Raw genomic sequence first — 23,074 nt, 5'->3', positions numbered from 1 at the left:
GATTCACTGGTGGGCCCGGCACCCCTCATCCTGGGAGGCCTTGTGGAGCCTCTCCCAAAGGGTGATAGGCAGCAGGATTCCTGGACTTTTGGGGGGGGGGTATATCTGGGTACCCTATAAAGAGGGTGTCTGGGTGGCAAGACTTGAGGGGATACAAGGGACCATAAGGGCCTCTTGTTCAGACAGCCCCTTGGGAAGCTACCCAAAGAAAGGACCCTGGAGATGTAACCCCACCCTAGGTCCCGTCCCTCCACTCTACTGCACAGATCGCCAGGGGGTTGGGGTGTGAGAGGCTCAAAGGTGAGCTCCCTGCATCTAATTGCTGTAAACTTTCCCTGCCTGAGTCCCAGCCCTCACCAAAGGCACTCTTGGGGTTAGAAACTTCCCATCGAGAGAAGAGGGTACCCTCCTTCGGACGAGGTTCAGGCATACCTCTCCGAGGACCTCCTAACCCGTGCCCGTGCACCCATTTTGCAGAAGGGAAAGTACAGCTCTGGGGAACCTCTGCTGGCCGCCCGGCCGCCCAGGCTCCCTTTCGCAGCAGCCCGGCTGGGCGTCGGAGGCTACGCGGTCCTTTCCCCAGAATGACGCGATTCTTTCGAGCATCACCCCAACCCTGGCGAGGCGCCTACAAGTAGGGCGTGGGGCCGGGCCGCCCGCGGTAATGACAGGGCCCGCGGCCTGTGGGTGGCGGCGGCGGAGGAAGCGGGAGGAATCTGGCTATTTCTGGCCGGGACGCGCCCACTAGCCTGGGCCAGGGTTGGGGGGGTTGCTGCTCGGCCCCCACCTCGGCCCTCCCCGATCCCCTGGAGGGGGCGGGGAGAGACGCGGGTTGGCGGGTCCAGGGGGCGGGGCGGTGTCTCGGGCCCACCTCCGGTCTCCTCCCACCGCAGTCCCTTCGGGTCCCTCCACCTTACTCGGCTCGGACCCGAGGCCATCGGCGCAGTCGCCGCGCACGTGTGTCGCGCGGCGCCCCCTCCCGCTCCGCCGCCCGTCGGGCATGGACTCGGGCCGGGACTTCCTGACCCTGCACGGTGAGTTCCCGGCTGGCGTGCGGGCAGACCCTGAGCCGGCCGACCCCCGCGGAAAGCCGTTCCCGGCCCTGGGCTGGGGGCCCGAAGCTCCTCCGGCTGCCCTCCGCCCCGCCCCGGGCCCGCCTCTCGGCCCTTTTGTTGCATTGGGGAAATCTCGGCCCAGGACTCTCGGGGTGGGACTGCCCCGCAAGACCTTGGGCGTCTCCAGGCTTGTCCCCCAGATCTGGCCGGAGGTGGGGGGGGGGGGTCGTGACTCTGAAGACTTCCCTGAAGGCTACCCCCGACTCTGCCTGAAAGATTCTGCCTTTTTCTGGTCTCAGAAGGCTGGGCTCTATGGTCGGCTGCGCACGGAGGGGCCGAGGAGGGACGGAACCAGCATCCACGAATAACCAAGTTTTCCCCGCCCCGTCCGGGCTGCCCGAGAGGCTCCCCAAATCCCAGGCGTGCCTGGACCGCGTCTGGCCGAGCGGGTGTGGCGCGGGGAGGAGGGGGAGGGAAGGAGAGGCGGAGGTGTGCAAGGAAGGCGGGGGGGGGGGGGGGCGCGGCGAGGAGGGGGGGTGCAAATTCGGGCTGGGCGGCCGTGACTGCCCCGCGCAGAAATCCTGGTCAGCGATGCACCAGCTGGAAGGAGCGGCGCGACCCTCGTGACCGCGCACCCTCCTGGCGGGGCCGGGCCAAGTCTCACCGCGCACTGCCTGCCGCTTCACCCTTTGTCCAGCCGAGTTCTGGCCCTCCGACCCACCGGGGAAACAGTCTGGGCCGGCTCCTGGCCATATTGCTGTCCCTCCAGGAGAAAAAGCAGCGGTGGGCTCCCCCACTGCAGGGCCTTGGCCGTCTTCTGGCACGTCAGGACCCTCAACCTGGTCTGGCATTCTTTGCTCCGCCCTGGGGACTCACCCACTCTTAAGGGTATCTTGTCCTCCTGGCTCCTGAGATCATCTGCCAATTCAGCAAACCCTGCCCTTCACGCCAATCACTGCTTAACCATAACTCGGCGTTGTCTGGCGTCCCTGGGGTTGGAGGCTTCAGTGTCCGCCACTCAACCGTCTAAACCATACAGGGAGATAATAGATGGGAAGGAGAAAGGCAGAGCCCTCCAGCTGACCACTAGAGACCCCCTGGATTTCAGGGGGATAGGAGATGTTCTTTTCAGCCAGTCCCCAGTCTATCTTCTGTTTCCCAGTTGGCCTGCACGTGGTCTCCATGGCCCAAAGAGACCTTTGCTCCGTGCCCAGAGCTGTTACCCTCACACCAGTAGCCTGGGCTCCGCCAGGCAATCTCGTCCAGCTGGGTCATGGGGTTCCTGCCCCCTTTCCATTGCTCCCTCTTCTCTCCTCAGACCAGACGTGTTCTTAGTGCTTCTGCCAGACTGGCAGAAAGGGAGGCTGGATGGTTCAGAGCACCAGAGTAGAGACCTCTGCTTTCTCTCTCATCCCTTGGTTAGTGCCCTCTACCCTGCAGACTGCCACGTCTTCCATGCCTGTCTCACCCTCAGGTCTCCTCCTCCTGCAAGCCCTCTGGTCGCCTCTGGCCCAGCTCATGTTGGAATGGGCTCCATTCTCGGGCATCTGTGCCTTTGTGCAATAGCTCTTCCCTGGTGTCTTCCCCGGAGAGGAAGCTACGTGGAGGGACTGTGGCGTGGGTTTGGCCGCACTGGCCCCTTCGGTTTGAGACCTGCCTCCCAAATGCCTCACTCTGTCCAGCCCTTCCTGTGGGGCCGTCATGAACACTACAATCCTAAATCGTTTCTCTGAAGGCCCTCCTGCTTCTAGCACATCACCCAGAATTGCATCCCTTAATTACCTTTGTCCCTCCTGCTACAAACCAAATCAGGAAGCAAGAACCTGTCAAGGAGAATTGATGGTGGGAAGGGGTGGTCACTGTGACCTGTGCTGTTCCAGATTGTCCACGCTGCATCCCTTTCATATTTTGTGCCCCCCAGCACTGGCCATGTGCTGTAGGACCACACCATCTGGTCTGGGCAGTTGGCAGTCTGCTGCAGAAAGGCCCCCCCCGCTCGCCCGGGGTCGGGGGCAGGGGGGGGGGGGTGGGGTGGGGGGAGGGCGCCACACAGCCTACCTAGATAGGAGATGTCCCTTAGGTCCTCACCCCAGATGCATGCGGATGAAGTGTAGTCTATAGGCATGCATTCTGAAGGCAGGCTATATGAGTTCAAGCCTTGACTTTTTCATCTCAGACAGATCCCTTGATTTCTTTGTGCCTCAGTTTCCTCAGCAAAATAGGGGATAAGAATGCTACCTACCTCACAGGCTTGCTGTAAGGACTGAATGCGGTAATATGTATAAGGCCATGGAAACAGTGCCTGGTACTCAGCAGGGGCTACGTTTCTGCAGGAGGTTCACCCCCGAGTGATCATGCCCTGTGCGTTCTTTGGGAGATGAGGGGGCACCATAAGACAGTCCCTTGCTAGGAAAAATGTGACCAGAACAGGACTCGAGAACCAAGGGGCTCTTTCTGGTGCCTCTGAAGCCCTCAGACTGATGCTCCAGTCCCCTGGCCTCCTTCCCCTCCTCCACTACCCCTGCTGTCTCCATTCTAGCCAGGCCTGCATCCTAGCCAGTCGCGGCCTCTCCAGCAGCTCCCCAAATGTGCCCGAAAGGATACTACCTCCCAGGCCCTCCCCTCACGGAACACATCCACCTTTACCAACTTTTCCTGCACCAAATCCACCCTGCCCCACTCTACAACTGGCATTTGTGAAAGCGGAAGTCAGGCTGTAGGAGGGCCCCCAGGAACCCTGGGCTCCAGTCCTCATTTCGCATCTCTTTATGTTATGACCCTGAGCAAGTCTTCGTGCCTCTCTGGGCCCTTTCTTTTCACCCATGGTATACAACATCCATTTGCAGGGGATGTCGTAAGGACAAGGCACTTATGGGCATAGGAGCTCCAGGTGGGCAAAAAAGCCGGTGCCCTCAAGATAACGGTTCCAGAGCCATCACAGCAGGTGGGGGTGGCCAGCCCCCTGTTCACCTCAGTTATGTTTCAAACCTGCCTGTCTCCGGAGTTCCAGGCCCATACCCCACAGGCACACCGATCCACGCTGATCCTAACATTTTGTGCCATAGGTCACTTTGGCGGTCAGATGAAGCCTGTGGACGCCTCCTCAGGGTCATGTGTTTAAGTGCATAAAAGAAAATACATGAGCATTCGAAGGAAGCAAGTTACACTGAAGTGTGATTCTATCCATAGGCCCTTGGGGTGGGGGGTGGTCCTTGGTCGTCTGAATGAGAACCCTTGTGTGGTTTCTCTAAAACAGGCTTACCTTGCCCTCTGCCCGCTCCCCTCCAAATAAAGAACAACTTGCCTGTGCCGGTATTTCAGCTCATCTACACCAACACACGTTCTCACGATGTACTTACTCTCTGTGACGTGACCTTAGGCAAATCACTGTGCGCTTCAGTTTATTGTTAGTATTGCTTTGCTTGGCTGTGCTAATGGCTGGCTTTGAGGGTGACTCACTGCCCGCGCTGGTGACTGGAGCCGCAGTGAGGCGAATGGAGGAACTATTCAGAGGCGGAGAGTAAAAGAAGGGTGAGTCAGGCCTCTGGGTGGTGTTCTGACCTTGGCACACAGTAGGGGCTGGATGCATGAAAGAGAAGTTGTAACTTCCATGAAAGGTCCCACTGTTCCCGAGCACACTGGCGGCCCAGTTTTGTATAAAGTTGCGGTAGTTCTCGTCTGTTAATCAAAGCAAGCCTGCGTGAATGGGCTCATTTTTAAGATCAGCCTTTTTTCAAGAATTCCATTCGCATTCGCAACCGTGGAGATGACCCCACTCTGGTGGAGAAACCGAGAAAAGAAAACAGGCCCGCCTGAGGTTCACAAGCGAGGCAACAGCTAAATTACAATGAATTCGTTGAGTAATTGAGGTAAAATACTTGGCAGGCTTGGTGGTCTGCCCCAGGCTCCAGCCCAGGCTCCTCCTTAACCCGCCCCATCCCGTCTTCCTGGACTCGTCCGCGGGGGCCGCCGCCACCCAGTCTCCCCTCCTCCGCTCAATCTCGCTCCAGCTTCTGGTCCTTCGCCCGGCCCCCAGCAGGTGTTTCCCCGGTGGACACCGCCTCCAAAGCCGAAATTCCTCCCTTCCTTGCGCGAACCCCGCGTTTTTAGGGCGGTTTACCCTCCCTTGGTCAGCCCTCTGGACCTCGGCTCCGCCCCTTGAGTGAGGCTCTGCCTCCAAGTTGCTTCCCAGACCCGGTTCCTTTCCTTCGCCCCCCGACCACCAGCTTCTGGGGCTGTGGCTCCGCCCCCTACCAGCTTTCTGGGCTGTGGCTTTCGCCACAGATCTGCTTCCTGGGTTACGGATTTGTCCCACTCCCGCCTCTCTGGCTCCTCCTCTCCCCTCCTGGGGCCCGCCCCCCGGGGCCGAAGGTCCCGCCCCCTCGGGACTGGCCACGTCTCTTAGGGTCTGCCTCCGCCCCTTTCAGCCCAGATTTCTCTCACGCCCCGCCTCTAGGGCCGAGGCTCCGCCCTTCCAGGTTAGCCCCTCCTTCTGGATTCTGGCCCCGCCCCCCACGCCCGGACTCCTCCCCTGCTCCCCTCGGGGCGGTGCTTCCGCCCCCACGGCCAGGGCTTTCTAGAGGCTTTGCAGTCCCGGGCCAGGCTCGGTGGCGGCAGAGGCACCGGGGAGCGTCATGCAATGCCTAGGAATCCGCAGCCGGACCCGCTCCAGAGAGCTCTACCTGCAGGAGCAGAGCCTCAAGGTGGCAGCGCTCAATGGGCAGAGGCTGGGTAAGGGACCAGGAGGGCACCTAGCTCCGCTGGGAAGGCAGCTGGGACACGATGTAGGTAGACCGTATGTCCCTGAGCTCGGGATTCCTGCCTTCGATCCTTTGATTGGACATGTTCAGTGCTTCTGTGAGTGAGAGCCACGGTGGGGCTGTGTTTGCAGGGATGGCGTGTGGGGTGAGTATGGGGGGACTGGTTACCTCTTCTGATCTACCCGAGCCCCTCCAAAGTGCCCTCCTTGCCACCCCTAGCCCCTCCTGTTTACAGATTTCTGAGGCATTACTAGGTATGTGGCCCAGGGTAATGACTCTGTAACCCAGTGAGATGATTGTTTGAGACTACGTGATCCAGTGTGATGCTGTGCAAGTGTGAGTGACAAATGTGACATTGGGTGACCCAGTGTGTGACCTAGTGGTGATTCTGTCCCTCGTGCGGCACGTGGGGCCACTGTGCAGCGGCGATGAGATGTAACGTGTGTGTGACACCGTGGCACCAGTGTGACAGCGTCTGATCCAGTGTGATGCCGTGTGACTGCGCGTGTCCCAGGTGACCGATTCTGTTTTTCTGTGTTACAATATGTGTTACGTGGATTTTCTGACAGTGCTCTTTGTAACATTACTCATTGTGCCTGAGTAGTGACTACATAAGGCAGTGTTTCTTAGCACTAACCCTTGGGCAGGCTTCTGAGTCCTGACTCCACCGTGTAACTTCCTTGAGCCTCAGTTTCCTCATCTGTAAAATGGGAGTAATGATAGTGCCTTCTTCATAGGGTTGTCGGGGAGATTAAATACACGTGCTAAGATCAGCATCTTAGTCAAATCCTGACCATTAATGTTATGGTGGCTGCTATTATTATCGTTGTTATGACGATGTTCTGGTGATGTGGAGGACGGCAGTGTGTGATTGTGTAGCTGTGCGTTGCCGTGGGTCCCAGACCCGATTTGTCTCCATTATGCATCACCCTAGGTGCACGGGGGCAGGACTCCTGGCACCCCCCTCAGCCTCTTGGCACCCGCAGCACCCTCCGTCCTCACAGAGGCCACCTCGCTGCGTGTAGCCAGCCGGGGCAGGCTGCAGATCAGCCCAGGGGCCCCTGAGCTCAGAGGCCGCTTCTCAGGAGGAGAAGGTACCACAGATGAGCAGGTGGGGCTGGGCGCGGGGTGTCCCTAGACTTTCCGGGTGCTCAGGGAGGGAAAGTGGTGGGGCGGGCAGCCCGGAGGCCTCAGAGACAACAGGGCCGCAGGTGAGGCTCAGAGGTAGGGGTGCCCGCCCAGGTTTGCTAATGGCCCAGGAGGCAGTGGCGATTATCAAGGCCCACCTTGGGGCTGAGGTCCGTGTTCCGGAAGCCACGTCGGCAGCCGGGGGACTCATCTCTGCCTGACCGCAGACAGGGCCACGGCCCGTCTCCAGGACAGGATGAACATGTCATCTCCTCACGGTGTTTTCCAGGGCCGGAGGGTGGGGCTCACCTTCGACTGTCCGACCCCGTCCCCCCATTACCATCTGGGGTGCTGGCAGCGGCTGGCCCTGATGAGTGCCCGGCTTGGGCGCGGGGGCCAGGCAGAGGGTCCGGAGAGGTCCCCGGCAGTCCTACCTCAGCCTCAGAAAGGACAGCGGAATGAATGCCCCAGCAGAGGCTGGGGGACTCCCTTCGGGCATCCGGGAACTCCCTTCCCCCTTCCTCTTGTTTCAATGCCACAGACACAGCCGACAGTTTAGGGCTTCCTGCAGGAGCCCCCTTTTCCTGCACTGACCCTCCCCAGGGGCTGAAGTAGGACTGCTCACACCAAGGGTCTCCCAGCGGGGTCTTCCAGAAGTGTGGGGAGACCTGGGACAAAGGAGGGAGAAGGCACATGAGACAGACACCTCTGAGGAGGCCCACAGACGCCTCTTCCTATGCCGTTCTGACCCAGTGCTGATGGGGGAACAGAAGCCCAGAGACAGAGGGGAGCTGCCTAAAGCCATGGGGTGGGGTGGGGTGGGGGGGTTTCAGCACTGGGTACTGTCCCCAGTGGAGGCAGGAGATCGGGGAGGGATAGGGAGGGTAAGGGTGGCTGAGGCCTGGGGAAGTGGTCCAGAAGGTTCTGTAGGAATTGTGGGGGTGTGGGGAAGGCTGGTCGCGGTGGGGGGAGTGGGAGCGTGGATAAAGCTGGAGAGCCTATCAGGCGCTGCGGATCTGGGCTCAGAAAAGCAAAGCTTATAGGCCTAGTCACAGGCCCCTCAGACTGGACCCACGTGGTCCCTGATGTCACCACTCTGCTGGAGCCGAAGGATAAGGACTGCCGAAGGGCCACCTAGTTTTAGTTTGGGGGACAGAGTGAGGGGAGATGGCCGATTGCCTCTGAACAGAGCTGGCTGCTGGACGGCCTCTGGCTTGGGTGACAGACGCATTTATTACGCATTATTACGTTGATGGGTCATTAAGGCGGGGAGTGGTCTCTCCCCGATCACAGTTGATACAGGGTCTGCTTGGGGATGAGGGCTCCCGGGGAGCCAGGCCTCGTGCCCCTTTGGTGCCTCCTGCTTGGAGCTGGTAGGACAAAGGGCATTATATCTTTGGGAGCCCCCACCACGCAAGCCTGCCTGTGTGTCTGAAGACAGCTGGGCAGGAGGGGCCGGGCAGTCAGGGTTCTGGTCCTCACTTGGCGCCCTGGACCAGGTCTTGCCTCAGCTGCTGAGAAGGCTGTGCTGTGCCTCAGGGCTATGATACGCTGAGGTTCCCCGACCCAGGACACTCAGAGATGAAGCGGGCAGGGAGAGACCGGGGCATCCCAGTGGGCTCATTGGTCTGCCTGGGGGCAAGGATCAGAGACCTACTCGAGCAGGTGCAAGTTAGGGTGGGGGCAGCAGGGGTGAGGGAGGCAGGGACGGACACAAGGGCCCTACTGCAACCATAATGTTGACACCAAGAACTACAACGGCTCTGACCTCAGGACCTTTTCTTTCCTGCCCTTCCTGATATTTTGGTCCCAGCTTCGTTCAGATCAGTCTGATCCCTAAGTATGACCAGGAGGGGCATACTTTGTCTTAAGGCCATTTTCTAGGTGTCCCAGGACACCTAAAAAAACCTCAGGAACCAGATGTTCTTGAATTAGCTGCTTTCCCTTTGTCCATTCAGCTGTGGGTGGCAGGTCACGGTGTATAAAGTGTGGCGTTCAGTGGGCGGGTGTCCTGAGGTTTACATGGCCTCAGCTGGCAGTCAGAGATGACTTCCTGGAGGAGGCAGGGCTCCAGGATCAGGCTGGAGCTTGGGTGAAGGTGGGAGAAGGGAACCAAGAGCTGAGGAGGAGGCTGGTGAGAAGTGGGCTCCGAAAGGGTCCAGAGGTGGGAGTAGCTAGCATGGGTCCGGTGGCAGCAGGGACACTGGAGGCAATGGCATCTCACCAGCTCTGTCCCCTAGGCCTACAGGACGATGAGGACCTACAGGTCCTGCTGAAGGGCAGCCAGCTCCTGAAGGTGAAGTCCAACTCATGGCGGAGGGAGCGTTTCTACAAGTTGCAGGAAGACTGCAAGACCATCTGGCAGGAGTCCCGCAAGGTCATGCGGACCCCAGAGTCCCAGCTGTGTGAGTATCCCAGGGTGGGAGCAGAGTGGGGAGCCTGTGCTTGCGTGGGGAAACTGATGCTGGTTGGGGCAGGGAGTGGGGGACGGTCAGTCCTGGACCGGGACCCCAAATAGGGAAGCCGAGGCATGGCCTGGTGGAGCCCGGGTCGGTCACACAACCAGGACCAGATGTGGGGAGACTGAAAGTTGGCAAGGGTGGCGGAGAAGAGTTTATTAAATCACCGATAGGGAAACTGAGGCCTAGTTTGGGCCAGAGAGGGTGGTCACGGAGGACCACAGATGGCGAGGCCTTTGGGGGGGTAGGGGTATATAAACACGACCACAGATGGGAAGGTCCGGCTCAGAAGTAGGGAGGTTGCTGGAAGTGTTGTCTGAACTCACAGGGTCTCCACTGAGACAGATGTGGGAGGGAGGGAAGTTGGGTGGAGTTTGACTCCAGGTGTAATGAGGCCACAAGCCAGGCCCAAAGTCCGGGGGCAGATAAGGCCCTTCCTGGTGTCAGTGGCCAGGATATGAGGTGGGGCTGCGGGAGGCGGTTCCTCCCCGGGGACTGGGGCCATAGCGAAGAGGTGGGGTGGAGCAGAGAGAGCCCTTCGCTGGGCAGTTCCCTTGAGGGTGTTGGGCCTGAGGGTTTTCTGGCAGCTTCTGAAAAGGCCCAGGAACCCAAGCCTCAGGCCTGTACACGGAGAGCGCCTCCAGCAAGCCCTCACCGAGACAGCTACCTCTTAACACAGAATGCCCTAAAGGCTCTGCAACACGAGTGTTCCCCTCCGCATCTTTACGTGGTGGGAAATTTTTAGATCAGTGCTACCCCCAAAAAACTGTCTTTGGTAACAGGAACGTTCTAGATCTGTGCTGTCCAGTAGAGGTCCACTGGCTACCTATGGCCATCAAGCACTGGCAACGTGGCTGGGGTGACTAAGGAACCGAATTCTTAATTCTACCTTATTTTAACTCATTTATATCTAAATAGCCACATGCGGCGGGTGACTGTTGTGTTGGACGCGCAGGAAGATCACTGCCGTTGGACTCCACACAACCCAGATCCCTGCCTTTGGCTGTGGCAGTGGCAGGGTGGGGGAGGGGGCACACGGAGACAGGGTCAGTCGGCTGGGAGTGAGATCAGACACGGGCGACAGGCCCGGGGTGGGAGGGGGGACAGCAGGAAGCGGAGGGCCTGCCCGCTGAGGGTGCCCAGGGAGGGTTTGCCGGCCTCGGGAAACAGGTAGTAAGCTGAGAAAGTATGGCCTGCTGCCCCTGTGGCCTGTAGCAGGGCTGGAGGTGAGGCGGGGCAGGAGCAGGGTCGGATAGGGAGCTGGGCTAGGGCCTTGGGGCTATGGGCCCCGGGTTTCTGAGCAGGGCAGGGTCGGCTTGGAACGGATGGAGCCTGAAGTCTCTCAAAAAAACCACCCGAGTGCACATCAGCCACACAGCATGGAAGCGACCCAGACCTTTCCTGTCCGTGGCACCAGCCAGTCTCCTTCATAGGCCTCTGCCCTGATATGGGGCTTCCTGTTAGATGCTGGTCGGGGGGGGGGGGGGCCCCCGCAGGGTGGGAACGGGGCATCTTGTTCTCTGAGCCCTGGGGATTCCCGAGAGCCCACACAGCAGCCAGTACACTTGTGTGCCCAGCACTTGGTGGCGGTGGGCGGGGGGGGCGGAGACAGGGGAGGGGACCTGGACTAGGGAGATGAGCCCCTCATCCTGGGACAGCTGTGAACACGAGGGCAGGAGGGGCGTCCCAGGCAGGAGACCAGCCTGAGCAAAGATGCAGAGGGGAGGACGAGGAAGGGGCACAAGTGAGGGGCCTGGGCGGAGGGGCTGCAGGGGTGACAGGTGGGGGGTCAGTCACCAGGTGTGCTCAGGTGAGGAACATGGCTAGAAGAGGCTCTCTTCCGTGACAGAGACACCGAGACAGCTCTCGGGCTGAGCACCCGTGTTGGCTGCTTCCCTTCTCTGGGTGAGCAGCGAGACTGTTGGCCCCAAATGCGCTCTGTCCTCGGGGAAGCTGAGGCCAGGTGAGGGAGGAGGGGAGCCGCGCCCCCCGTTCTCTCTGCCTCTGCTTCCTGCTAAGTTTCCCCTGACCCTTCCACTACCACACTCCCCCCACTCTGGCTCCCAGAGGCAGACAAGGCATTATCAGCAGCGGAGGCATCTGGAATCTCTCTCTGGTGCGGGTGGGGGTGCTGGCCCAGCTCCACAGCTCAGGTTTCCTGTTGTCACCCCAGCCTGGGTCAGCTGCCTGCCGCTGGGGTGAGCCTCGCCGGCACAGGAGGCCGTGGGCAGAGGGATTAAGCACAGGTACCCCCAGCACCCCAGATGGCCTAGGGCTCACGTGTCTGGCCATCAGAGCCTGCTGCCCAGGCGGGGGCACATGTCATACACCTAGGGCTTGTAGGTAGGTGGCTGGGAGACGTCTGGGCACTCAGGGTGCAGGCAGGCACCAGGAGGAGAGGTGAGCTTGTAGCCAGAGCTGGTCTAGGACCCGAGACAGATGGATGTGGATGGCTCAGGACGCGGGTGGGGCAGGGGCAGAGCCTGAACCTTGATGCTGGACAGCTTAGCGTGAGCCCAGCTGGTGGAACTGGCTCACGGCCAGGCCAGGGAGGACACACTGGGGGTAGTAGGGAGGCAGGGGCTTGCTGCTCCCTGAAGCTTGGAAGGCTTGAATGTGACGGGAGGCCTTTCCCCCCAGCTTCTGAGGACAGAATGGTGTACTCCCTCAGACTCCTAAGGGGCACCCCTTGGGGTCCTAGAGGGCCACGGCCTTCCTGCACCCTCCTTGCCAAGGGGTTCTCTGAGGTCAGGACACACACAGACACATGCAGGGCAAGGCCCTGTCTACGCTCCAACACAAGCACTTCTCCCTCTACACCCACACCCCAGGGCCATGATGGCTTCTGTCTCCTGGATGGTCAGGAGAGGGGCCTGGAGGCTCGCATGGCTGTCTGAGGGGAAGACGGTACAAAGTCAAGGGCAATGAGGAGGGTTTGTGGCCTCCTGTCTGTCGCAGGCTCCAAGCTCCAGAGTGGTCTCCCCCATCTCTAAAAGCCCTGTCCAGCCCCAGTACTCTCCCAGGGGTCCTACACCCTCCCAGTCCAGAAAGAGCAGGGCTGGGGTCCCAGTGCCCCTCTCCGAGGTCGGCCTCTCCCTCTGTCCCTCCCTGTGCGTTTCCGCTGCGCACCACAGTTGTGTCTCACGTTCTTCCAACACCTCAGTCTCTGGCCTCCTTCCTCCCTTCTGTGCCGCCTCGTCTGTCCTCCTGTCCCTCTCCTTGTCTCTGGATCGTACAGCTCCAGCCCCGGCTCTACCGGCCCCTACGCTGTGCCTTGGGCCCATCGGGGGCAGGGACTGGCCTCGCAGCTCTCTCTGCCACCTGTCCCCTTTTTGCAGTCTCCATTGAGGACATTCAGGAGGTGCGGATGGGGCACCGCACGGAGGGCCTGGAGAAGTATGCCCGCGACGTGCCCGAGGACCGCTGCTTCTCCATCGTCTTCAAGGACCAGCGCAATACACTAGACCTCATCGCCCCATCGCCAGCTGACGCCCGGCACTGGGTGCAGGGTCTGCGCAAGATCATCCACCACTCGGGCTCCATGGACCAGCGGCAGAAGCTGCAGCAGTATCCTTTTGGTGGCAGTGGGCCCTGGCCCAGCCTGTGGATACTGGCTTTGGCCATCCCCAGGGCAACATGGGAACGGAAGATACCCAGATCGGGCCGTCGCACCAAAATAGCATAGCCTGGGGGCTTAAACAACAGAAGTTCACTTTTTCACAGTTCTGGAGGCTGGAGGTCCGAGTTCTGGTTGCCAGCATGGTTGGGTTCTGATGACAGCATTCTTCCTGGCTTGTGGGTGACTGCCTTGTCACTGTGTCCTCACATGGCAGAGAGAGAGAGAGAGAGAGTCAACACGATCCCTGGTGTGTCCTCTCATAAGGGCATGAATTCCATCATAAGGGCTCCACCTCGTGACCTCATCTAAGCCCCCCAAGACGGATCCCCAGATGCCATCATATTGGGGGTTAGGGCTTCACAGTATTAATTTGGGGGAACACACTTCAGTCCTTAGCTGAAGGGAGGCAGAAAAGGTACCTGGAGCCCTATTTGGTCTACACTGTGCACCCCCCAATGTCCCCTCTTCTCCCCACCAATAACCAGCACAGGTGAGGCTAACGGCAGCAGCCTGCTTCCACGAGAGGCTGTGCCTTGGGTGTTTTAAGCATGTTTCCTGGAGTTACTACATTTTTTCTCTCTGGGAATTTGGGAGGCCCTGGTACCCCCTGTGCCATTCTTGGGGGAGTGGGGTCCAAGTTTCCCGGGGCCTGGTGTGCAGGCCAGCCTGTGGGCTTAAAACAAATTCACTTCCAAGTCTGGGTGCACAACATGCTAGCCTAGGATTCAAAGTGATCGGGCTCCTGGTACATAGGGTTAGGGAGGAGCCAGCTCCAGCCCCCTCTTTTAATGACAGTTTTATTGACATACAATTCACATACCGTGTAATTCACCTGCTTAAAGTGTACAAGTTAATGCTGTTTAGTATATTCACAGAGTCGGAAGTAATTTTACAACATTTCATCACCTTAAAAAGAAACCCCACACCCCTTAGCAGCCACTCCCCATCTCCCCATGACCCCCCAGGCCCTAGACAACCACTAATCTACATTTTGGCTTTATATGTCTGCCTTTTTCTGGGCATCTCACGTAAGTACAAGATACAGTCTTTTGTGACTGGCTTCTCTCACTGAGCATGTTTTTCAGGCAAATCCATGCTGAATGGATGAATCAGGACTTCATTCCTTCTTATGGCTGAATAACATTCCATGGCGTGATTATTCCCCAGTTTATTTATCCATTCAGTAGTTGATGGACATTTGGGTTTCCACTTTGGAGCTTTTATGAACCAATGCTGCTATGAACATTTGTGTAGAAGTCTCATGCGGTATATACCTACAATTTATAAGTCTTATGGTAACCGTATGTTTAACCTTTCGAGGAATTGCTGAACTGTTCTCCAATGAGGAAATTTACATTCTCACCAGCAGTGTATGAGGGTTCCAACGTTTCACATCTTCGCTAAGGCTTGTTACTATCTCTTTTTACTGTAGCCAGCTTTGTGGGTATAAAGCGGCATCATTGTGGTTTTGCTTTGCATTTCCTTGATAGCTAATGATGTCGGGTATCTTTACATGTGTTTATTGGTCATTTGTATATCTTCTTTGAAGAAATATCCGTTAGATCCTTTGCCCATTTTGTGTTGTTAAGCTCTTAAAAAAAAAAAAGATTTTGTTTTTAAGTAATCTCTACACCCAACATGGGGCTCAAACTCACAACCCTGAGATCAAGAGTCGCACGCTCTACTGACTAAGCCAGCCCGGTGCCCCTATTAAGCTCTTTTTTAAATGGATCTTCGAAAAAAAATTTTTTTAATGTTTATTATTGAGAGACAGAGAGACACAGAGCGTGAGCAGGGGAGGGGCAGAGAGAGGGGGAGATAGAATCCGAAGCAGGCTCCAGGCTCTGAGCCATCAGCACAGAGCCTGACGCGGGGCTCAAACTCACAAACTGCAAGATCATGACCTGAGCCGAAGTTGGTCGCTTAACCAACTGAGCCACCCAGGCACCCCATTAAATGGATCTTTTTTAAAAAAAAATTTAATTGTGGTAAAATATACGTAACATAAAATTTACCGCCTTCAACTACTGTAGTAGTGTTGAGTACATTCCCATTGTCGTGCAACCAACATTCAGAGCTTTTTTCGTCTTGTGAAACTGAAATTCTACATCCATTAAACAACTTGCCATCCTCCCACCTCCAATCCCCACTCCCCAGCCCCCAGCAACCACCGTTCTCCTTTCTGTCTCTATGAATTCGACCACCCTAGGAACCTCAGATAAGTAGAATCATACAGGATTTGTCTTTTTACAACTGGCTCATTTCACTTAGCATAACGTCCTTTAAGATTCATCTACGTTGTAGCGTGCGTCACAGTTTCCATTCTTTTTAAGGTGGAATAATGATAGTCCATTGTCTGCACAGACCACATTTTGTTCATCCATCCATCCATCCACTGAGGGACACCTGGTTGCTTCCACCTTTTCACTGTTGTGAGTAATGCTACTCTGGGCATACCTCTTTAGACCCTGCCTTCAGTTCTCTGGGGGTATAGACGCAGAGGGAGAGCTGCTAGATCATATGACAATTCTACTTTCAGCTTTTTGAGGAACCACCATACTGGCTTCCACAGTGTTTGTACTACTTTGCGTTGCCACCGACAGTGCACAAGGATTCCGATTTTCTCCAAGTCTTCAACACACTTGCTGTTTTCTGGGGTTTGTGTTTTGGTTTGTTTTGGTTTCTGATAGGTATCTTATTGTGGTTTTGATTTGCATTTGATTCATGATGTGGAGTGTTTTTTTGTTTGTTTGTTTTTTTAATGTGCTTTTCTGCCATCTTCTCTGGAGAAATGTTTACTCAGATCCCTGGCCCAGTTTTTCACTGGGGCTCTTTGTCTTTTTATAATTGAGTTCTAAGAGTTATTTATATATTCTAGACACAAGTCTCAGCTCGGTTATGCTTTGCAAATAATTTCTCCTATTTTGGGGATTCTTTTCTTTTCTCGATGGTATTTGAAGCACAAGTTTTTAGTTTTGGTGAAGCCTAATTCAGCTACTTTTTGCTTTCGTTGATGTGATTTTTGATGTTATATCGAAGAAGGCTTTGCTTAACCCAAAGTCACAAACATTTACTCTTATGTTTTCTTCTAAAAGTTTTACAGTTTTAGCTATTACATTTAGGTGTTTGATTTTTTTTTTCTTTTTAATTTTAAGGATGCTCCACCCAGTGTGGGACTTGAACTCACAACCCTGAGACTAAGGGTCACGTGCTCTATGAACAGAGACAGCCAAGCACCCCAGGTCTCTGATTCATTTTGAATTTGTTTTTGTGGCATGATGTGGGCGCCCCCCCCCGGGCCCAGCTTCATTTCTTTGCGTGTAGGTAGCTGCTCCAGCACCATTTGTTGAAAAGATTGTTCTTTCCTCATTGAACTGTATTTACAGCCTCATCAAAAATCAGTTGACCATAAATATAAGGGTTTATTTAATGATTCAGTTTTATTCCATTTATCTATACATATGCATGCACCAAATTTCAGTTACCATAACTTTGTACTAAGTTTTTTTGTTTTATTTATTTATTTATTTATTTAAAATCCAAGTTAGTTCATGGACTAAGTTTTGAAATCAGGACGTGTGAGTCTTCCAAATTTGTTCTTTTTTTTTTCTTTTCTTTTCTTTTCTTTTTTTTTTTTTTTTGTGAGATTAGTTGGACTATCCTGGATCCCTTGATGCCCCATATAAATTTTAGGATCAGTTTCTGCAAAGTGGCCAGCATGATTCTGATAGGGGTTGTGTTGAATCTGTAGATCAATCTGGAGAGTATTCCCCATTTAACAAATCAAATGTTGTGATCTGTAAATATGGGTATCTTTCCATTTATATAGGTCTTCCTTAGTTTCTTTCAACATGTTGTTGTCGTTTTCAGAGTATAAGTTACACATTTAAATTTCCTTACTCTCTGATTTTCAGCAGTTCAGAGTTTTAAGTGTTTTTTCTCAAGGCTATATCTACCTGATTTTGAGCTTTCTTAAAAGTCCAATTCTGTAGTACAGGTTTGTGCTTGGACAGGCTTCTGCCCTCTGGAGGATTCTGCTGCCCAGACCTCAGGGTCATAAACCCATTCCCTCCTATGGAATAGCAGTCGGCATGGGGACCTCATGCTTGGCTGGACCACTCTGAACGTGATTTTCTTTTTTTTTTTTTTTTACCTAGAATTCTGCCCTAATTATTTTCTCATGTAAATATATACATAAAATATGGCTATGTTAGAATGAAATTTTAAAGGCCCCCAAAACCCATCTCCTTCAGAAACTGCTGATTTGGGTTCTGCCCCCAATCTTCTCTGCATTTCAATTTGCCTTATGATGCATTTGCCAAAAATAGTGGAGATCATACATTTGTATCCACTTTCCGCGTAACATTACGTCATAATTCTTTCCCCATAAACAGCTGTAACGACTGTAATATTCCATTGAGTAGATGCCCTATAAGTTAGCGCTCCATTCTTTTAGCGGTGAACATTTATCTTTAGTGTTTCACTACTACAAGTAATATGGCAAAGAACTATGTTCATAAAACCTTTCAGTATTTAGTAGGAGTATTTCCTTACGAATAGATTCCTAGAAGTGGAATTAGTGAGTCAAATGATGTAGACGTGTAGACGTTAGCTGTATCTCTACACCACATTCCTAAGGGTTGAACTGATTTCCTTTGTCCAAGTGCAAGATGGGAGTCCCGTGTCACCTCACCCCCACGTGCCTTCAAAGTAACATACTTTGAAATTGCTGATCTTACAGTTTAAGAAACCGCAGCTCATTTGCAAATTGTTAGTCTCTTTGATTACCGAGAACGTCTGTAAAAGGTCAGTTCATGTCCTTCTCTCATTTAGTTATTAGGGTCACCGTACTGTTTTCTGGACTTTTTTTTTTTTCTTTCTTTGACCCTCAGAATTGTGTAAAGTTTATATGGCATCAATTATGTTGTTTCCTTTGCGACTTTTTCTAAAAACCTGCTGTTGGTTTTTAAAATTATGGTCGTTGTCTTTGTTGTCTAATTTCTGTGGAATGTACTGTGGGGTTCCTCTTTCTTGACTTCTCCAGGTCTAGTCTGAGGGGAGAGGGGACAAAAGGGAGAGGTGGGGGCCTAAGTGCCCCCATCGTGACAGCATGAGCCGGGCTTTGTTTTTTGCTTGTGATATCCTCACCTTCTGATCTGTGGCTTAAAGTTTTGATGTTTCCTGTAAAATAAGCCTCACGTGCTTTAGTCAAGTTGGCTAACAATGATGTACTGGAAACCAGAAGGACAAACTTTGAAATGGTAACAGTAATTATCTGTGGGTGATACAACCATGGGGGATTTGTTTACTTTCTGCATTTTTTTTAAAGTTTATTTGAGAGAGAGAGAGAGTACTAGCTGGGGAGAGGGGCAGAGAGAGAGAGAGAGAGGGAGAGAGAGAACCTTAAGCAGGCTCCATGCTCAGTGTGGAGCCCGATATGGGGTTTGATCCCACGTCGGTGAGATGAACACCTGAGCCGAAATCGAGAGTCAGACACTTGACCGACTGAGCCACCCAGGCGTCCCTACTTTCTGCATTTTCTACGTTGTCTATAAGCGAACTCTTCCACAGTGAGAAAATAAATGTCTTTAGAAATGTGAAAAGGTTCAAATCCAGCCAACAGAAAATAGACCCCTTAATAGGATGTAACATTTTCTCCGAAGAGCCCATCGGATCTTGTCCCTGGGATGCTGATGTGCAGCTGCACCTGCAGGGGGCTTTGTCTGTGGGTGGTCTCAGTCCACCTGGGCCCAGGACTTCACCCTGGGCTTGAAACATGGCTCTAGCTGGGACCGTGGGGGGTATCAGGGCTCCTGGGTTCTTTCTTTCCTTACTTTTTGCCCAGCTGGATTCACTCTTGCTTGCGAAAAGCTGACAAAAACAAGGACAACAAGATGAGCTTCAAGGAGCTGCAGAACTTCCTGAAGGAGCTCAACATCCAGGTGGATGACAGCTACGCCCGGAAGATCTTCAGGGTGAGGCAGGGAGTGAGGGCTGCTTCTGTGTGGCAGTGGGCCCTAGACCCTAGTGGGGAGCATGCTCTGAGCCCGGCCCACGTGGCCTTGCAGGAATGTGACCGCTCCCAGACAGACTCGCTGGAGGATGAGGAGATTGAGGCCTTCTACAAGATGCTGACCCAGCGGGAGGAGATTGACCGCACCTTTGCGGAGGCCGCAGGCTCCAGGGAGACGCTGTCAGTGGATCAGTTAGTGACGTTCCTGCAGCACCAGCAGCGGGAGGAGGCGGCGGGGCCTGCGCTGGCCCTCTCTCTCATTGAGCGCTATGAACCCAGCGAGACGGGTGAGGGCCTGGCTGGGGCCTTCAGCCTGCACTCCCTGGGTCTAACACTGGCTGGGAGACGCCTGGGGAGTGTCAGGAGCTGGAGGGAAGGGGGGTGCCTCAGCCTGCCCCATGAAGGCAAGCAGATGAGAGACAGGACTCCAGCATCACTACCCCTCTCTCGGGTCCTTCTCCAGAGGGGTTTGAGGGTCCTCCAGGAAACAGGAGAGGAGGCTGGAAAAACAAACCCTTTTCCTGCTTCCTTCTTTGTGCCCATTCTGAGCCCCTCCCTGTGCTTCAGTCTTGAGGCCCAGAGGAGGAGGAGGAGGAGGCAGACTGAGGAGGGGGCCTCGGTGTGGGGGACCGAGAAGGTGGGGGGAGGGGGAGGGAGAGACAGAGCCCCACTCTGGGGTAATCACAGCCTGATGATTTACCAGACTTACCTCTTCCGAGAGACATCCAGGGCGAGCTCGGGACAGGGAGGCGGGGACAGCAGGGGGCTCCTCCCGAAGGTCTCCGGGAGGCGGCTGGCCTCCAGAGCTCTGACTGGTGCCGGCCTCCTCCCTCGCAGCCAAGGCGCAGCGGCAGATGACCAAGGACGGCTTCCTCATGTACCTGCTGTCCGCCGACGGCAGCGCCTTCAGCCTGGCGCATCGGCGGGTCTACCAGGACATGGGCCAGCCGCTCAGCCACTACCTGATGTCCTCCTCGCACAACACCTACCTGCTGGAAGACCAGCTCACCGGGCCCAGCAGCACCGAAGCCTACATCCGGTGGGGCCCGGGGGCGGGGCGGGGCGGGGCGGGGCCGGGGCAGCCTTGGGGCGGGGCGGGGCCGGGGCGGGGTCGGAGGGCCTAGCCGCCACGCCTACCCGCAGGGCGCTGTGCAAGGGCTGCCGCTGCCTGGAGCTCGACTGCTGGGACGGCCCCAACCTGGAGCCGATCATCTACCACGGCTACACGTTCACCTCCAAGATCCTCCTCTGCGACGTGCTCAGGGCTATCAGGGACTACGCCTTCAAGGTGGGCGCGCTCCTGGCGGGTGAGGAGGGCCGTAGTAAGGGCGGCACCCCCCTCCTAACCTGCCCTGGGGCCTCCAGGCGTCCCCCTACCCCGTCATCCTGTCCCTGGAGAACCATTGCGGCCTGGAGCAACAGCGTGTGATGGCGCGACACCTGCGCACCATCCTGGGCCCCATGCTCTTGGACCGGCCGCTGGACGGGGCCACTACCAGCCTGCCTTCCCCTGAGGTTCGCGGTGGGCACGGGAGTACCCGTATGAGAGGGCAGGGGGGACTGGCCGGGAGGCCCGTTGGCTTGGTCTTGACCAGCTGCTTCTCCACTCTTAGCAACTGAAGGGGAAGATCTTGCTGAAGGGGAAGAAGCTTGGGGGGCTCCTGCCCCCTGGCGGGGAGGGTGGCCCTGAAGCCACTGTCGTGTCTGATGAGGATGAGGCTGCTGAGATGGAGGACGAGGCAGTGAGGAGCCGAGTGCAGCACAAGCCCAGGGTTCGAGGGGGAGTTGTGGGGGAGGGGTCAGCCCCGGGGACCTCCCCCATCATGGGATGTTTGCCTGGTCTCAGTTCTCTGTGGCTGCCACTCAGACCCTCTGCCCCCCTCTCTCTGTCTGTCTCCCTCTGTCTCTGTGTCTGGGTTTCTGGCTCTCTCAGTGCCCACCTGCCCCAACCTCTGAATCTAACCGGGGCCTCCCCATGGCCCCCAGGAGGACAAGCTCAGGCTAGTGAAGGAGCTCTCCGATATGGTCATTTACTGCAAGAGTGTCCACTTTGGGGGCTTCTCCGGCCCCGGCACCCCAGGGCAGGCTTTCTATGAGATGGTGTCCTTCTCTGAGAACCGCGCCCTCCGACTGCTCCAAGAGTCAGGTGAGCCCCGGCCCTGCACCCTCAGGGTGCTGTCCATCTGTCTGACCGTTTGGACCGGTCAGGCCTGGCTCCCCCTGCTCGGGACCTGGCAGAGTCAGCACTCCCTGCTGTTACCAGATAGAGCTGGCGGGGGGGGGGGGGGCCCCGCGCCCCCGCGGGGGGGGCGGGGGGGGGTGCACTTCTGACCACCTACACCTTCTCAGGAAACAGCTTTGTTCGCCACAATGTGACTCACCTGAGCAGGATCTACCCTGCTGGGTGGAGAACGGACTCCTCCAACTACAGCCCCGTGGAGATGTGGAACGGGGGCTGCCAGATCGGTAGGGGCCGGCGGGGGCCGGCGGGGGCCGGCGGGGCCTGGGAGGAGGCCTGGGCGAGGGTTTCGGTCCAGAGGACCAGGGGCCAGACACAGCGCGTTGTGGGTTCGGTTTGAAAATAATCCCCCCACCAGCAAGTCACAGTGTCTGAAACCTCATCGTGAGCACACTAGGGCTTTGCATTCTGGCACCAGCAATAAAACGTGAGGCTGGTGCGGTGGGTCAGGGAGGGTGGCAGGGGGGCAGCAGGCACTGGAGTGGCGCTGGGCCCTGCTTCTGCCTCCCCATGGGCCTCTAAGGCCTCAGTCTACCCTGAGCAGGCCGGGCTCTAGGGCCCCGGAGACCAGCCCACAGCCTGTGACTGCTCTGTCTCGCCTCCAGTGGCCCTCAATTTCCAGACACCTGGCCCAGAGATGGATGTGTACCAGGGCCGCTTCCAGGACAACGGGGCCTGCGGGTACGTGCTGAAGCCTGCCTTCCTGCGAGACCCGAACTCGACCTTTAACTCGCGTGCTCTGGCTCAGGGGCCCTGGTGGACCCGGAAGCGGCTCAGTGTCAGGGTACGGCCGGCCACGGGAGGGACGGGAGCCTGTGGGCCTCCCTCCTCCCTCACCACCATTCCCGACCCCTCATTGGTCCCCTGCCTTTCCTCAGGTCATCTCCGGGCAGCAGCTGCCAAAAGTCAACAAGAATAAGAATTCAATCGTGGACCCCAAGGTGACGGTGGAGATCCACGGCGTGGGCCGGGACACGGCGAGCCGCCAGACGGCTGTGGTCACCAATAACGGTACCTGCGGGGCCTGGGCAGGGCACCCCCCCCCGCCGGAGCTGGCGTCCACGCTGCTGACGCGGTGCTTGCACCCCTAGGTTTCAACCCGTGGTGGGACACAGAGTTTGAGTTCGAGGTGGTTGTGCCCGAGCTCGCCCTCGTGCGCTTCTTGGTAGAGGATTATGACGCCTCCTCTAAGAACGACTTCATTGGCCAGAGCACCATCCCCTTGGGCAGCCTCAAGCAGGGTGAGTGTGTGTTGAGGGGGGGAGACAGCGAGGTCGGGGAGGCAGGGCCTGCGGTCTCTCGGGCTGGGGCCCTTGTCCCTTGAAGCATCCTCATCCAGTGACCGGAACTCTCCCTGTGCTCTTTCCTGCCCATCCACCTGCCAGGATACCGCCACGTCCACCTCTTGTCAAAGAATGGAGACCAGCACCCTTCTGCCACCCTCTTTGTGAAGGTGTCTCTCCAGGACTAGGCTTGGGGATTCTGGAGGCAGCTGCCCCAAGCCGGCCGGGCCCTCTGTCCACAGGTAGGGACAGGGCTGGTGTGGCTGCGCTCAGCCTCTCGCTTGGAGCTAGAGGCCCCGCACTGCCTTCAGCTCTAACATACTGTCAAAGCTGCTGCCTCTCTGGGCTTCCAGGAGCTGGCCCAGTCCCTGGAGCTCTCTTCGATTCCGTTAGGAAAAACACTGCAGCCCTCCGCCCTCTGGCCAGCCCCAGGTTGAGGGTTTTTATAAAAATTATAAGACTGAGTCCCGTGGTCTCTTTCCCTGAATGCCGGAAGGATCCCTACAGAGGGCACATGT

At 56.3% G+C, this 23,074-nt stretch overlaps 1 protein-coding gene across 3 annotated transcripts; it reads left to right on the top strand.

The window, feature by feature from the left end:
* Window positions 1-886: 886 nt before the first annotated feature.
* On the top strand, window positions 887-23,021 carry PLCD1 (phospholipase C delta 1). 3 transcript variants are annotated; one of them, XM_040479792.1, is made up of 15 exons: window positions 887-1,034; window positions 9,184-9,348; window positions 12,741-12,969; window positions 18,867-18,996; window positions 19,090-19,321; window positions 19,872-20,073; window positions 20,178-20,322; window positions 20,400-20,549; window positions 20,648-20,806; window positions 21,021-21,180; window positions 21,384-21,500; window positions 21,879-22,057; window positions 22,152-22,284; window positions 22,365-22,514; window positions 22,659-23,021. In XM_040479792.1, the coding sequence occupies exons 1-15, from the start codon at window positions 1,001-1,003 to the stop codon at window positions 22,742-22,744; spliced, it is 2,271 nt and encodes a 756-aa protein (XP_040335726.1). In that variant the 5' UTR covers window positions 887-1,000; the 3' UTR covers window positions 22,745-23,021. The 3 variants fall into 3 exon arrangements, with proteins under 3 accessions (XP_040335726.1, XP_040335725.1, XP_040335727.1); XM_040479791.1 differs by lacking the exon at window positions 887-1,034 and adding an exon at window positions 3,107-5,786; XM_040479793.1 differs by lacking the exon at window positions 887-1,034 and adding an exon at window positions 11,252-11,365 and having other exon boundaries at window positions 9,236-9,348.
* Window positions 23,022-23,074: the final 53 nt, after the last annotated feature.

The sequence above is a fragment of the Herpailurus yagouaroundi genome, unplaced genomic scaffold (assembly GCF_014898765.1).
Source record: "Herpailurus yagouaroundi ecotype Mexico unplaced genomic scaffold, PumYag 159, whole genome shotgun sequence".
Lineage (NCBI taxonomy): Eukaryota > Metazoa > Chordata > Mammalia > Carnivora > Felidae > Herpailurus > Herpailurus yagouaroundi.
This window is presented reverse-complemented; position numbering and strand designations above follow the sequence as displayed.

What these genes read in the sequence shown, in the direction of transcription:
- PLCD1 (XM_040479791.1), top strand. Translation starts at nt 5,690, where the DNA reads ATGCAATGCCTAGGAATCCGCAGCCGGACCCGCTCCAGAGAGCTCTAC. An exon ending in CAGCGGCAGAAGCTGCAGCA is followed by an intron (nt 12,970 to 18,866) that starts GTATCCTTTTGG and finishes CTTTTTGCCCAG; the next exon opens with CTGGATTCACTCTTGCTTGC. An exon ending in GAACGGGGGCTGCCAGATCG is followed by an intron (nt 21,501 to 21,878) that starts GTAGGGGCCGGC and finishes TCTCGCCTCCAG; the next exon opens with TGGCCCTCAATTTCCAGACA.